The sequence below is a fragment of the Dysidea avara genome, chromosome 6, assembly GCF_963678975.1.
Source record: "Dysidea avara chromosome 6, odDysAvar1.4, whole genome shotgun sequence".
Lineage (NCBI taxonomy): Eukaryota > Metazoa > Porifera > Demospongiae > Dictyoceratida > Dysideidae > Dysidea > Dysidea avara.
The window spans coordinates 30,934,838-30,949,885 of record NC_089277.1 but is presented as its reverse complement, the minus strand read 5'-3'; the positions used below and the strand labels follow the sequence as shown (position 1 = coordinate 30,949,885).

General features: G+C 37.9%; 1 protein-coding gene across 1 annotated transcript in view; it reads right to left on the bottom strand.

The window, feature by feature from the left end:
• The window catches only part of LOC136258477 (uncharacterized), a 36,762-nt gene that overhangs the window by 18,987 nt on the left and 2,727 nt on the right, over positions 1–15,048 (bottom strand). Inside the window, exons 2-7 of the mRNA XM_066051787.1 lie at positions 13,916–14,002; positions 13,426–13,764; positions 10,320–10,406; positions 9,831–10,169; positions 6,177–6,263; positions 5,688–6,026 (exon numbers count right to left, since the gene is read on the bottom strand). Of these exons, the coding sequence (XP_065907859.1) occupies positions 5,688–6,026; positions 6,177–6,263; positions 9,831–10,169; positions 10,320–10,406; positions 13,426–13,764; positions 13,916–14,002 (1,278 nt within the window). The remainder of the gene's footprint in view (positions 1–5,687; positions 6,027–6,176; positions 6,264–9,830; positions 10,170–10,319; positions 10,407–13,425; positions 13,765–13,915; positions 14,003–15,048) is intronic.

The following is a 15,048-nucleotide window of genomic DNA, read 5'->3' as shown; positions in this document are numbered from 1 at the left end:
CCTAACACAGTAACCTCAGGTATTCACAACCTTATTGAACTTACAAAGTATAGTTCACTGATGAAAGTATTAAGAGTGTCAGCTCATGTTTACAGATTTGTCCATAATGCTAGGAATCCCACCAAGCGACATATTGGTCCACTGTCCGTGGATGAAACTAACAAGGCACTTACTCTCTGGATCCACAGTTGTCAGCACACCACCTTCCACAAGGAAATTTTGAACATTAGGGCTAAACGTGGAAAGAGATTACCTCTCGTGAGACAACTACGTTTGTTCATGGACAGCTCTGATTATTTACGTTGTGGCGGGAGGATCCATAACGCGCATGTAGATTCTGACACCAAGTTTCCTATCCTACTACCTAAACATCATCCCTTGACAAAGCTGATAGTGTTGGCTGTTCATAAGGAGCAACTTCATGCAGGTGTAACTGGAACAGTTACGTCTATAAGACAAGGATACTGGATCCCCTCGGCTCGACAGTTAGTAAGGCAACTAATCAGAAAGTGTGTCTCCTGCCGTAAGGTATCAGGAAAACCCTACATGGTACCAGAACCACCGCCATTGCCACTTGATAGAGTTAAGGAGGGTAAGCCGTTTGATGTTACGGGTGTAGATTTCACCGGAGCCCTGCACGTGAAGAACAATGGAACTGAAGAGAAGGTATATATCTGTTTATTTACGTGCGGTCTGTCTAGGGCAGTCCATTTAGAAGTAGTTTGTGATCTGAGTGTTGAAACCTTTCTGAGAGCATTCCGCCGATTTGTGTCACGTAAGTCACTGCCCCAAGTGATGATATCCGATAATGCGTCTACATATGTGTCTGCGAGTAAGGAGTTGGAACAGATTTTTACCTCAGATAAGCTAGGAGAATCCCTGAATGCCAAGGGCGTGAGATGGAAGTTTATCCCCAAACGTGCCCCTTGGTACGGGGGGTTTTGGGAAAGGTTGATTGGTATTACGAAGACGGTATTGAGGAAAGTCTTGGGAAAGTCATTTATTACATTGGAGGTACTACAAACCTTAATAGTTGAAGTTGAAGCAGTACTAAATGATCGCCCCCTGACCTATCTATCAGCAGATGTGACTGACCCTGAGCCATTGACACCATCGCACCTGCTCTATGGACGACGCATGACTATGTTACCTTACCCAGCCGTAGAAGAGGAACAACATGACCCTACCTTTTTATCCAGTACATCACTGCGTGACAAGGTCAACAGACAAACACTATTGTTGAATCATTTTCAGAGGAGATGGCAGAGAGAATATTTAACTTCCCTCCGAGAGGCATACAAGGCTACAGGTACTTCTAAACAATCAGTGAAAGTGGGGGACGTCGTTCTGGTGCATGATGATATACCCAGACTACAATGGCGTTTGGCTGTGATCGAAGAATTGATGGAAGGCCTTGATGGATATGCTCGAGCAGCCAAAATAAGGACAAGCACAGGGAGAACAAACCGACCAATTGCCAAGTTGTACCCTCTTGAGTTGAGTTCCCCATGTGAGCCTACAACATGTGATGACAACAGAGATACTGATAAGGACAATGATCACGATGTTAGTTCTGAGCCTGTCACCAGAGACCAACCAGAGATGCTGCTGCAAGGGCTCGCGTACGAATTAAGAGTTGGACTAATCAATTAACCGTGGCCCCGGAGGATGTCGATGATTGACTAACTACAACCCATATAATACTATTATTATTAGCATTGTATTAGGCCTAGGCATGTATTGTATAATTGTTTGTGTTTTCGCTTGTGGGGTTGAGTTTTGGGTCACGTGAAGAATAGAAGAGTCAACACGTGCTGGTGTAGTGTTAGTAGTCCGTCAACTCCTCCTGCTCCTGTACATCACATCAACGTGAAGCGTCATCTCCCCTTCCCTACAATGGAAGGTAAGGAATTAGTGTAAAACGAGTGAAAATTTGTATGGCTAAAACAAAGAATTTGAATAGTTCATTATTTATTCTAAATCAAATATTCGATGCTGTGAGGGTAGATTTGACATTCTGTAGACATACTTTACAATTGTAAAGAAATAGACTTTAAAACTTTATGAAATATTTTGTCATTTTCTTATAAAAATTGGGCTTGTGATAGTTGTACCAACAGACCAGCACAAATGAAGTTTTATTCCCTAGAAAACATAATTGCAGGCGTTTGTGAATATTTATAAAAATCGTTCTTTTTAAAACAATTTGTTTTGCTGACATTTAGAATATTCATTTTAGTGCTAATAGTTTGGTACACGTAGCTCAAACGATTGGTGAGCTATAACACACTAAAGACTTAAAATCGCCATTTCTTGATACTTTAAAATAGGCGACAAATTAGTTTTCCCATACAGGTTCTCAATTAATGATGTAAGAGTGTACTATTAGCATTGTAAAAAACCATAAATTGCTATTAATTTTGCACACAGTTCTTAGTCTTCGATGGCTCCCAAAAGGTTCAAATACCTGAGTATATGCACAAACTGTAGCATAGCAAACTTCAGTAACCTACATATATAATTAATAGTTGCAACATGTACATGAGTAATTTGCCTAAAATTATATATGCACAAGTATGAGGGCCACTAGGTTCAAGTGCACATGGCTATATTTCAGGCAAGTCACAAAGTGGCCATGTTCTACTTGAGTGACTCACATGCAAGTGTGAGAAATTGCAGACATGCTTTGCAAGTGACCATGTCAATTTTGATTGTGAATAGCCTACGTAAGAACAACAAGACATTGTTTAAGATAATTGAATAAATTTATTAGCGATAGATAAACAATGCTAATTGCCAAACACCACAGCCAGTGCTATTCGTAACATTGCACCACATGTATTATTGTCAATCAAAATAGCAATACAGTAGCTAACTAAAATGTGGTACTTTTCATTCAATAAAACACTCTTTTCCAAGACCACAGGTTACCTGTGGCTCACCTTTATAAAACCAAAACCCACAAATGATTCTATAAAGTGTCAATATATTAATGCAAAGGAGACAACACGGTTCATCAAAGAAATCTGGTGATTTCTGAGAGAGGATGCTTAGAATGCATTAACAAGAAATGGATATAGTTAGGGTCTGAAATCTACTTTTACAAGTTCACTCCCCACCCATTGTGGGATGTTCATTGTAGTATCCCATTGCTAGATCCACCATGAAACCAGAGGCATGATTGTTGACTTCACAGAAATATTGATCTTAGTATTTCGCGTCTATTTATGTTTAAAATTTCATGCTCCACAGCAAGGAACAGATAAAACTTGCTACTTAGGCTGTGCAAAGTTAATTATAAGTTTCTGGTCCTACCAATTACCATAATTGATCAGGTGACCAGGCTTTTGTTCCTTTTACAACAACTTTTTGATGTGTGTTACACTATACAGCCCTGTAGCAGTACACGGAATTATAGTTTTTTTATTTCTTTCCATCACCTTTATGGATAGCTATGATTGGAAATATGCAGGTATGTACTTACCTCTATTCTCAGGCACATTGATCTGTGCTGTCTGGTTGAATCTTGGCTCCAGCTATTTCTGGTGAAAATGTTGTACTTTTCAATGACTTTAACTACTTTAAATAGCACATGTGACCCTATTTTGGAAAACCATACATCTGGGCACATGCAAAATTTGTGGGAATTCTCAATTGAAAATTTCAGTGATTTTTTAAAATTAACTTTTTGCATATTCTGATAAAGCAACTATTAAGCCTTCTTGCTGTGAAATTTCACACCCATAGCTTCTTTTATCAGGAGATATACTCAATTATATCAGACCATGTAGTAGTTTCACAATGCGTGGGACAACAATTAACTTACAAATTGGGTGATTTGTGCATTCCCAAAACCAAACATTTTCTTGTCTTTAGACAATAATACAAGTGATTTAATTGAGGAAAAGCACAAAGAACACATGATTAAACTCTCAAAGATCTCTTTTCATTAATTTTAGATTGTAAGAATGGTGATCTTTGTCAACAAAGTGATTTGTCATCAATTTGTCGCATCTGATCACTATACAGTTCTATAAAATGATAATAAAATGTTAGTTTGTAACGTATTAGACAGGTAATTGGCCATATCTTTGGAATGCTTCAACGTATCATCACAAAATTTTCACACAAGATAGATAACCACTCAGTGCTTCATTGTAGCTATAAAAAAGAAAATTGGCCAATGTGCCCAAATGTATGGTTTTCCAAAATAGGGTCACATATAATGCCAGTGAACTACATTTTTGTACCACCAGAAATAGCTGTAGCGAAGATTCAATCAGACAGCACAGAATCAATGTGCTTGAGAATAGAGGTAATTACATACCTCATATTTCTGATCATAACTATCCATAAAGGGGATGGAAAGAAACAAACCATGGCTCTGCTGATAGCCAATGAACATTAATCCACTCTATTTAGCTAACCATAAAAGCTTTTTGGCTCAAACTTAGAGGTGTAGATAGGCTAGGTGTAAAGTATGTCCACAATGATTTTCATATGATTTGGTTTAACCGTGTACAAGAACCAGCTGATAGCTCGTGTCCAAGAATAGAGGTGGTGACATGCTCACACATTTCTGAAAACAGCTTCCTGCAAATGAGATAGAAATAAACCATGGCTCTGCTGATAACTAATGAATAGCCCTAACAGATGGTGTTAGTGGTAAATCTTTAATGTATTTGATGTAAGATTCAATGTCCGACAATACCGTAAAGCGGGTTATTTTTAGAGCAGAAAATTTTGCACAAGACACAAAATTGAAATTTTGAAGGATTTTAATTTCAAAACATGCATGTTTCCCCATGATTAACTCAGTTACTAATTTTACTTTGACAAAGTCATAATTGTTGTGCCCTGCATTTGACCACATCTTACTTTGCGTGGAAAGTGCTTCCATAACTGTATTTTCCAGACATTATCAAGTAGCTAGTTAATGGTACTGTATGTGTCATACAATATATTTATGCATTTAGACAAATAGAGTACAGTTAGCTATGTGGATTATAGGATAAAACAGGACTCTTGGGAAAATACATTGTACAGTACAGTTATGCAGAACAGTTATGTAAGATGTTACAACACAATTGATCACATGCGTGACATTGTAAAACTGCTGAAACTATTGCCAGAGTAATCCTGCCAGTTGGCTCTACAACTGGAAATAGATTATATGGACACTTACTGATAACCTGATCACTGAAACTTGAAGCGGTTCTGTCACTCAATGGTGATAACCCCATGCAAAATGACCAGGAAGTACCATATAGCACTTAAGCTCACTTATGCTTGCGTGTACAAAAAATACTGCATTCAGGGGGAGTCTCGAGGTACATGCAGCACTCAGCTTAGCCATGTGCAGTATTTGCCTTTTAACATATCCCCTCATGCTGTGCTTTCTATGCAGCAATGCTTTATTATAACTTAAATCCAGGTTCAAATAAATGCTTGGTCCTAAATGGCCAGTAAGGGCAGCTAAGAAATTACCATAGTCTAATTTGTAGAACTAGACTTAGTACAAGTAATGAATCCCACATCTTGTCAAAAGGATGTCAACAACAGCTGCTGATGTTTCTAGTGGTTTACAAGTAATAAGTGCCAGGTGTCTATAATAGATATAACTATGGATTAATATGGTATACACTCAACACAAGCATGCACATATAACAAAGGTTTCAATATTATACCTTCTTTTGGACTTCCATTCAATTTCATTTTTACAAGCCTTTCCTCAATATCACCACATAACTGTACAGTGTCAGCATTTCCATGTTGCTTAGCAATATCCAAAAATTTATAAAAACTAACAGAGCAATTTTCAAAACCTGCTTTCAATTGAGCTGATATTTTAGCAAGTAAAAATTCAGCAGCTTGTTTTCTTGAAGCAATTGTTCCTACATTTTCCCCATCTTGTGGTGTAAACACATGTCCTTCTATCAAATATGGTGCAAGACACTTTACTTGCAATACATCAACTAATTTGCTGTAGTATTCAAGTAAAACAGTGTACTCTGTTGATTGGCAACCTAACAGTGACATAACATTAGATTTGTAAATGTTTAGGTACAACAGCAAAGGAACTGCATTGCTTTCTATGCATACTGTAACCCATAAATTTTGTACAGTAAGTATTCCACAATATGTAAACTAAAAGATGGTGCATCCTATCAACTTACTGATACATTCTGGCTCAGAAGTCTTCATCAAATTCATTGGTAAAACTGGTTCTGATGTAGCAGGGTATACTGCATCTACAGTACATTCTTAGGAAAACACAGATAGTATAATTATGGTATTATTATACACATCATAACAAATATAAGGACAATCAAGAATTTTAAGTTTGATTAGGGGTCGTAGAAAAGTATTATCTAATCCAAAACAGCTAAGCTGTAAAAAAAGAGTGCGGCCCTCAAAAAGGCTATGGTGAAAAAAGATGTGAAATCCAAGGTGGCGGCCAAGAAATGGCTATGATGGTAGGTTAATGGTAAAAATTTTAATAACGACAATTCAGGTGAATTTTGGTGCCGCTTGGTCAATTGGCACAAAATTCACCTGAATTGTCGTTATTAAAATTTTTACCATTAACCTACCATCATAGCCATTTCTTGGCCGCCACCTTGGATTTCACATCTTTTTTCACCATAGCCTTTTTGAGGGCCGCACTCTTTTTTTACAGCTTGGCTGTTTTGGATTAGATTTCACTTCTTTTTGTATATGTATACCCCAAAGCTGGCCTACCGCCAGCTTTGGGACTTTTTAAACATATCTTTTTTTCTTTACCACAGGGAGAAGAAAAGATGAAGCAAATGTACTTTAACTATTTCTGATTTTATTAGTAAATGTACAAATCATATATATATATAATACGTTACACATATATTTATTACAGAACTCTCCAAGGTGGTTTCTGTGTAACTGAACAATCTACAAGGTGACTTCTTCTAGCTTCTCTCTCTACAGGGTGAATTGTTTGTAGCTGAACGATCTACAAGGTAACTTCTTCTAGCTGATCTCTCTACAGAGTGAATTGATTGTAGCTGAACGATCTACAAGGTAACTTCTTCTAGCTGATCTCTCTACAAGGTGAATTGTTTGTAGCTGAATGATCTACAAGGTAACTTCTTCTAACTGATCTCTCTACAGGGTGATTTGTTTGTAGCTGAACTCTCTACAAGGAAATCTCTTCAAACTGATCTCTCTACAGGATGATTTGTTTGTAGCTGAACTATCTACAAGGTAACTTCTTCTAGCTGATCTCTCTACAGGGTGATTTGTTTGTGGCTGAATTCTGTATAGGTGATTTGTTTGCAGCTGAGCTCTTTACAGAATGGTTTCTTTGTAGCTGAACTCTCTACAAGGTAACTTCTTCCAGCTGATGTATCTACAGGGTCACTAGTTTGTAGCTGAATTCTCTACACGGTGGTTTCTATGTAGCTGAACTATCTACAAGGTGACTTCTTCTAGTTGATCTTACTACAGGGTGATTTGTTTGTAACTGAACTCTCTACAAGAAAACTTCTAACTGATCTCTGAACAGGGTGAATTGTTTGTAGCTGAACTCTCTACAAGAAAACTTTTAACTGATCTCTGAACAGGGTGAATTGTTTGTAGCTGAACTCTCTACAAGGTAACTTCTTCCAGCTGATGTCTCTACAAGGTCACCAGTTTGTAGCTGAACTCTCTACATGGTGGTTTCTTTGTAACTGAACTCCCTACAAGGTGACTTCTTCTAGCTGATCTCTCTACAGGGAGATTTGTTTGTAGCTGAACTCTCTGTAGGTGATTTGTTTGCAGCTGAGCTCTCTACATGATGGTTTCTTTATAGCTGAACTCTTTACAAGGTAACCTCTTCTAGCTGATCTCTCTACAGGACGATTTGTTTGTAGCTGAACTCTTTACATGACGGCTTCTTTGTAGCTGAACTCTCTACGAGGTGATTTCTTCGATAGCTGATCTTTCTACAGGGTGATTTGTTTGTAGCTGAACTCTCTACATGATGGTTTCTTTGTAGCTGAACTCTTTACATGATGGTTTCTTTGTAGCTGAACTCTCTACAAGGTGATTTCTTCTATAGCTGATCTTTCTACAGGGTGATTTGTTTGTAGCTGAACTCTCTACATGTTGGTTTCTTTGTAGCTGAACTCTCTACAAGATAGCTGATCTCTCTACAGGGCAATTTGTTTGTAGCTGAACTCTCTACAAGGTGATTTCTTCTAGCTGATCTTTCTACAGGGTGATTTGTTTGTAGCTGAACTTTCTACAAAGAAACTTCTTCTAGCTGATCTCTCTACAGGGAGATTTGTTTGTAGCTGAACTCTTTACAGGTGATTTGTTTGCAGCTGAATTCTCTACATGATAATTTCTTTGTAGCTGAACTCTCTACAAGGTAAGTTCTTCTAGCTGATCTCTCTACAGGGTGAATTGTTTGTAGCTGAACTCTCTACAGGGTGATTTGTTTGTAGCTGATCTCTATACAGGTTACTTGTTTCTAACTGATCTCTTGAATTTTGTTCAGGGTGACTGCTCTATTAGGATGACTGCTCTATTAGAGTATCTCGATCTCGCACTTGCTACACCAAGTTGGATTTCGTATTATAACTCCGTGGCTCTAAGTATGATTCTTCTACACCATTGATGAGCCTTTCTAAGATGATTACTCCATCTGTACAGCGAATTTCAAAGCATTACTCCAAGCGGTTTATCTGGTAGGCATGGAAAGTAGTGGTTTTTTATTAGCTAATCTCGGTTGCGTAATTGTTACACACTGTTGGTTTATTCATTGTATCTTCCTGGTTTTTACCTCAATTTCTTTCAAACCACAAAAGGTTTGAGGTTCAATAGTTAACCTATTCACCCACCAATTTTCAGCTTCTTCCCATACGCGGTTTACCCTGTAGGCGTGACAACATATTAGTGTTATTTTTCGTGATTACACGCTCATAACTCCTTGCCTTTTTATGGTATTCCAGCCAAAGTTGGTACCGAGATGCGCCTTTATACCCCCCCTTCTGTGTGCTAAATTTCAAGGCAATCGGATAAGGCGTTCGCGTTTTATAGCAGTTTTTGTAAGTGTGCAAAAAGAGGAAGAAAAAAAAGAAGAAAAAAAAAAGAAGAAACTAAGCCAAGTTTTGAAGTCGCATATCTCGGGAACGCCTGAAGCGATTTCGCTCAAAGCGCCGGCTTCTTGGGCCGCACGACACAGTGTCTTGATAGGGAAAAAGGGAGATCACCTACATCTGCAGACATACTAGTGGACATTTAGTACCCTGATTCATTCTATAACCATGACTCAATTAGGGCTGAGCGATACTACCTTTTTAGCGATATAACGCAATATTCTGAAAGTATCGATATCGCGACATTTTGTTATTAACTATCGTGATACCATGCTTGTACATTATTATCATTAAAAACCGTTTGTTATACAGTAGTTGGCTAAGAATCCTTGTAAATGATAAAGACCACCCATCTGGTTTCCCCTGCAGAGAGGTGTGAACACCATAACAACCTCACAGCATGTGTTACAATAACTGTTACTGTAAACAAGGATGATAGTGGCTAGTTTGCTATCACCTATAAGGAATTCCTGCAAGAATGCTAAGCAATACATTATGTGACACCAGCTATGATTGACTTATTTGTAAGTATCGTGAACTATTCAGTATCGTGAATAGTGGCTTTATTATCGATCGTGATACTAAAATGGCAGTATCGCTCAGCCCTAGACTCAATTAGCACTAGTATATTTATAATAGATATAACTATGGATTAATATGGTATACACTCAACACAAGCATGCACATGTAACATAGGTTTCAATATTATACCTTCTTTTGGACTTTCATTCAATTTCATTTTTACAAGCCTTTCCTCAATATCACCACATAACTGTACAGTGTCAGCATTTCCATGTTGCTTAGCAATATCCAAAAATTTATAAAAACTAACAGAGCAATTTTCAAAACCTGCTTTCAATTGAGCTGATATTTTAGCAAGTAAAAATTCAGCAGCTTGTTTTCTTGAAGTAATTGTTCCTACATTTTCCCCATCTTGTGGTGTAAACACATGTCCTTCTATCAAATATGGTGCAAGAGACTGTACTTGCAATACATCAACTAATTTGCTGTAGTATTCAAGTAAAACAGTGTACTCTGTTGATTGGCAACCTAACAGTGACATAACATTAGATTTGTAAATGTTTAGGTACAACAGCAAAGGAACTGCATTGCTTTCTATGCATACTGTAACCCAGAAAGTTTGTACAGTAAGTATTCCACAATATGTAAACTAAAAGATGGTGCATCCTATCAACTTACTGATACATTCTGGCTCAGAAGTCTTCATCAAATTCATTGGTAAAACTGGTTCTGATGTAGCAGGGTATACTGCATCTACAGTACATTCTTAGGAAAACACAGACAGCATAATTATGGTATTATTATACATATTATAACAAATATAAGGACAATCAAGAATTTTAAGTTTGATTAGGGGTCATTATCTAATCCAAAACAGCCAAGCAGTAAAAAAAAGAGTGCGGCCCTCAAAAAGGCTATGGTGAAAAAAGATATGAAATCCAAGGTGGCGGCCAAGAAATGGCTATGATGGTAGGTTAATGGTAAAAATTTTAATAACGACAATTCAGGTGAATTTTGGTGCTGCTTGGTCAATTGGCACAAAATTCACCTGAATTGTCGTTATTAAAATTTTTACCATTAACCTACCATCATAGCCATTTCTTAGCCGCCACCTTGGATTTCACATCTTTTTTCACCGTAGCCTTTTTGAGGGCCGCACTCTTTTTTTTAAAGCTTGGCTGTTTTGGATTAGATTTCACTTCTTTTTGTATTTGTATACCCCAAAGCTGGCCTACCGCCAGCTTTGGGACTTTTTAAACATATCTTTTTTTCTTTACCACAGGGAGAAGAATAGATGAAGCAGATGTACTTTAAGTATTTCTGATTTTATTAGTAAATGTACAAATTATACATATATATATAATAAGTTACACATATATTTATTACAGAACTCTCCATGGTGGTTTCTGTGTAACTGAACAATCTACAAGGTGACTTCTTCTAGCTTCTATCTCTACAGGGTGAATTGTTTGTAGCTGAACTATCTACAAGGTAACTTCTTCTAGCTGATCTCTCTACAGAGTGAATTGTTTGTAGCTGAACGATCTACAAGGTAACTTCTTCTAGCTGATCTCTCTACAGAGTGAATTGATTGTAGCTGAACGATCTACAAGGTAACTTCTTCTAGCTGATCTCTCTACAAGGTGAATTGTTTGTAGCTGAATGATCTACAAGGTAACTTCTTCTAACTGATCTCTCTACAGGGTGATTTGTTTGTAGCTGAACTCTCTACAAGGAAATCTCTTCAAACTGATCTCTCTACAGGATGATTTGTTTGTAGCTGAACTATCTACAAGGTAACTTCTTCTAGCTGATCTCTCTACAGGGTGATTTGTTTGTAGCTGAATTCTGTATAGGTGATTTGTTTGCAGCTGAGCTCTTTACAGAATGGTTTCTTTGTAGCTGAACTCTCTACAAGGTAACTTCTTCCAGCTGATGTATCTACAGGGTCACTAGTTTGTAGCTGAATTCTCTACACGGTGGTTTCTATGTAGCTGAACTATCTACAAGGTGACTTCTTCTAGTTGATCTTACTACAGGGTGATTTGTTTGTAACTAAACTCTCTACAAGAAAACTTCTAACTGATCTCTGAACAGGGTGAATTGTTTGTAGCTGAACTCTCTACAAGGTAACTTCTTCCAGCTGATGTCTCTACAAGGTCACCAGTTTGTAGCTGAACTCTCTACATGGTGGTTTCTTTGTAACTGAACTCCCTACAAGGTGACTTCTTCTAGCTGATCTCTCTACAGGGAGATTTGTTTGTAGCTGAACTCTCTGTAGGTGATTTGTTTGCAGCTGAGCTCTCTACATGATGGTTTCTTTATAGCTGAACTCTTTACAAGGTAACCTCTTCTAGCTGATCTCTCTACAGGACGATTTGTTTGTAGCTGAACTCTTTACATGATGGCTTCTTTGTAGCTGAACTCTCTACGAGGTGATTTCTTCGATAGCTGATCTTTCTACAGGGTGATTTGTTTGTAGCTGAACTCTCTACATGATGGTTTCTTTGTAGCTGAACTCGCTACAAGATGGCTGATCTCTCTACAGGGCAATTTGTTTGTAGCTGAACTCTCACATGATTGTTTCTTTGTAGCTGAAGTCTCTACAAGGTGATTTCTTCTAGCTGATCTTTCTACAGGGTGATTTGTTTGTAGCTGAACTCTCTACAAGGAAACTTCGTCTAGCTGATCTCTCTACAGGGAGATTTGTTTGTAGCTGAACTCTCTACAGGTGATTTGTTTGCGGCTGAATTCTCTACATGATAGTTTCTTTGTAGCTGAACTCTCTACAAGGTAACTTCTTCTATCTGATCTCTCTACAGAGTGAATTGTTTGTAGCTGAACTCTCTACAGGGTGATTTGTTTGTAGCTGATCTCTATACAGGTTACTTGTTTCTAACTGATCTCTTGAATTTTGTTCAGGGTGACTGCTCTATTAGGATGACTGCTCTATTAGAGTATCTCGATCTCGCACTTGCTACACCAAGTTGGATTTCGTATTATAACTCCGTGGCTCTAAGTCTGATTCTTCTACACCATTGATGAGCCTTTCTAAGATGATTACTCCATCTGCACAGCGAATTTCAAAGCATTACCCCAAGCGGTTTATCTGGTAGGCGTGGAAAGTAGTGGTTTTTTATTAGCTAATCTCGGTTGCGTAATTGTTACACACTGTTGGTTTTTTCGTTGTATCTTCCTGGTTTTTAGCTCGATTTCTTTCAAACAACAAAAGGTTTGAGGTTCAATAGTTAAACTATTCACCCACCGATTTTTAGCTTCTTCCCATACGCGGTTTACCCTGTAGGCGTGACAACATATTAGTGTTATTTTTCGTGAATAATCGCTCATAACTCCTTGCCTTTATATGGTATTCTAACCAAAGTTGGTTCCGAGATGCGCCTTTATATCCCCTTTCTGTGTGCCACATTTCAAGGCAATTGGATTAGGCGTTCGCGTTTTATAGCAGTTTTTGTAAGTGTGCGAAAAGAGGAAGGAAAAAAAAGGAAGAAACTAAGCCAAGTTTTGAAGTCGCATATCTCTGGAACGCCTGAAGCAATTTCACTCAAAGCGCCGGCTTCTTGAGCCGCACGACACAGTGTCTTGATAGGGAAAAATGGGAGGTCACCTACATCTGCAGATATACTAGTGGACATTTAGTACCCTGATTCATTCTATAACCATGACTCAATTAGCACTAGTATATTTATAATAGATATAACTATGGATTAATATGGTATACACTCAACACAAGCATGCACATGTAATATAGGTTTCAATATTATACCTTTTTTTGGACTTTCATTCAATTTCATTTTTACAAGCCTTTCCTCAATATCACCACATAACTGTACAGCGTCAGCACTTCCATGTTGCTTAGCAATATCCAAAAATTTATAAAAACTAACAGAGCAATTTTCAAAACCCGCTTTCAATTGAGCTGATATTTTGGCAAGTAAAAATTCAGCAGCTTGTTTTCTTGAAGTAATTGTTCCTACATTTTCCCCATCTTGTGGTGTAAACACATGTCCTTCTATCAAATATGGTGCAAGAGACTGTACTTGCAATACATCAACTAATTTGCTGTAGTATTCAAGTAAAACAGTGTACTCTGTTGATTGGCAACCTAACAGTGACATAACATTTAGATTTGTAAATGTTTAGGTACAACAGCAAAGGAACTGCATTGCTTTCTATGCATACTGTAACCCAGAAAGTTTGTACAGTAAGTATTCCACAATATGTAAACTAAAAGATGGTGCATCCTATCAACTTACTGATACATTCTGGCTCAGAAGTCTTAATCAAATTCATTGGTAAAACTGGTTCTGATGTAGCAGGGTATACTGCATCTACAGTACATTCTTAGGAAAACACAGATAGTATAATTATGGTATTATTATACACATTATAACAAATATAAGGACAATCAAGAATTTTAAGTTCGATTAGGGGTCATAGAAAAGTATAATAGGGAAACAAGGAAGGTCAACTACATCTGCAGATATACTAGTGGGCATTTAGTACCCTGATTCAGTCTATAACCATGACTCAATTAGCACTAGTATATTTATAAAGGCCTTACAGCACAAGTGCTGAAGGTCTCTAGGACACCTGGTCTCACAGCCTGTTTAAAGTTGTTACAGAAAGTATGTTTGAAAAGGTGGAGAAAGGAGAAAAATGCATGACTGGACCTGGGCAACCTCGGACCTGCAGCCATGCGATTAATGTTGGAACGCTTACAATATATCTGCAGGTGTAGGCAACTTTCCTTGTTTCTCTACTTTACTATGACCCCTAATTGACTTTAAAATTCTTAATTTTTCTTTATACTTAATTGCGTAAAATTATTATGACTGGAGAATGTGCACCTACTGCATCAAAAGAAAGGATCGCTCCAGAGGTAATGTTTTTGAACGAAAGCTTGTAGCAACTATCAATTACTGACTTGAAAGTGAAGTGTCCTGGATGCATGTGCTGTATGTACTGTGGTATGCACCTGTTGAGATGAAGCAATGTTGAACAGTGAAAAAATCAAGCCCGTAGCCTTAATTATTATCGAGTTATGCTTGTCCAAAAGCATTGAGTATCAGGCAGGCAGGCAGGCAGACAGGCAGGCAGGCAGGCAGACAGGCAGGCAGGCAGACAGGCAGGCAGGCAGACAGGCAGGCAGACAGGCAGGCAGGCAGGCAGGCCAGGCCAGGCAGGCAGGCAGGCAGTAGAAAATTGTAGTGAATAAAAATTGAAAGCATTTAGGGTCATAACTGAAGGCACTTTTTCGTTTGGATATACATACCAAACCAGTACTGCCAAGGTGTCAGGATAGTATCGTGAAGCTGGTGATTTTTTGAGCTAGAAAAACCCAAATTTCCATGGTCTTATTTATACAGTATTACCATACTGTATGATA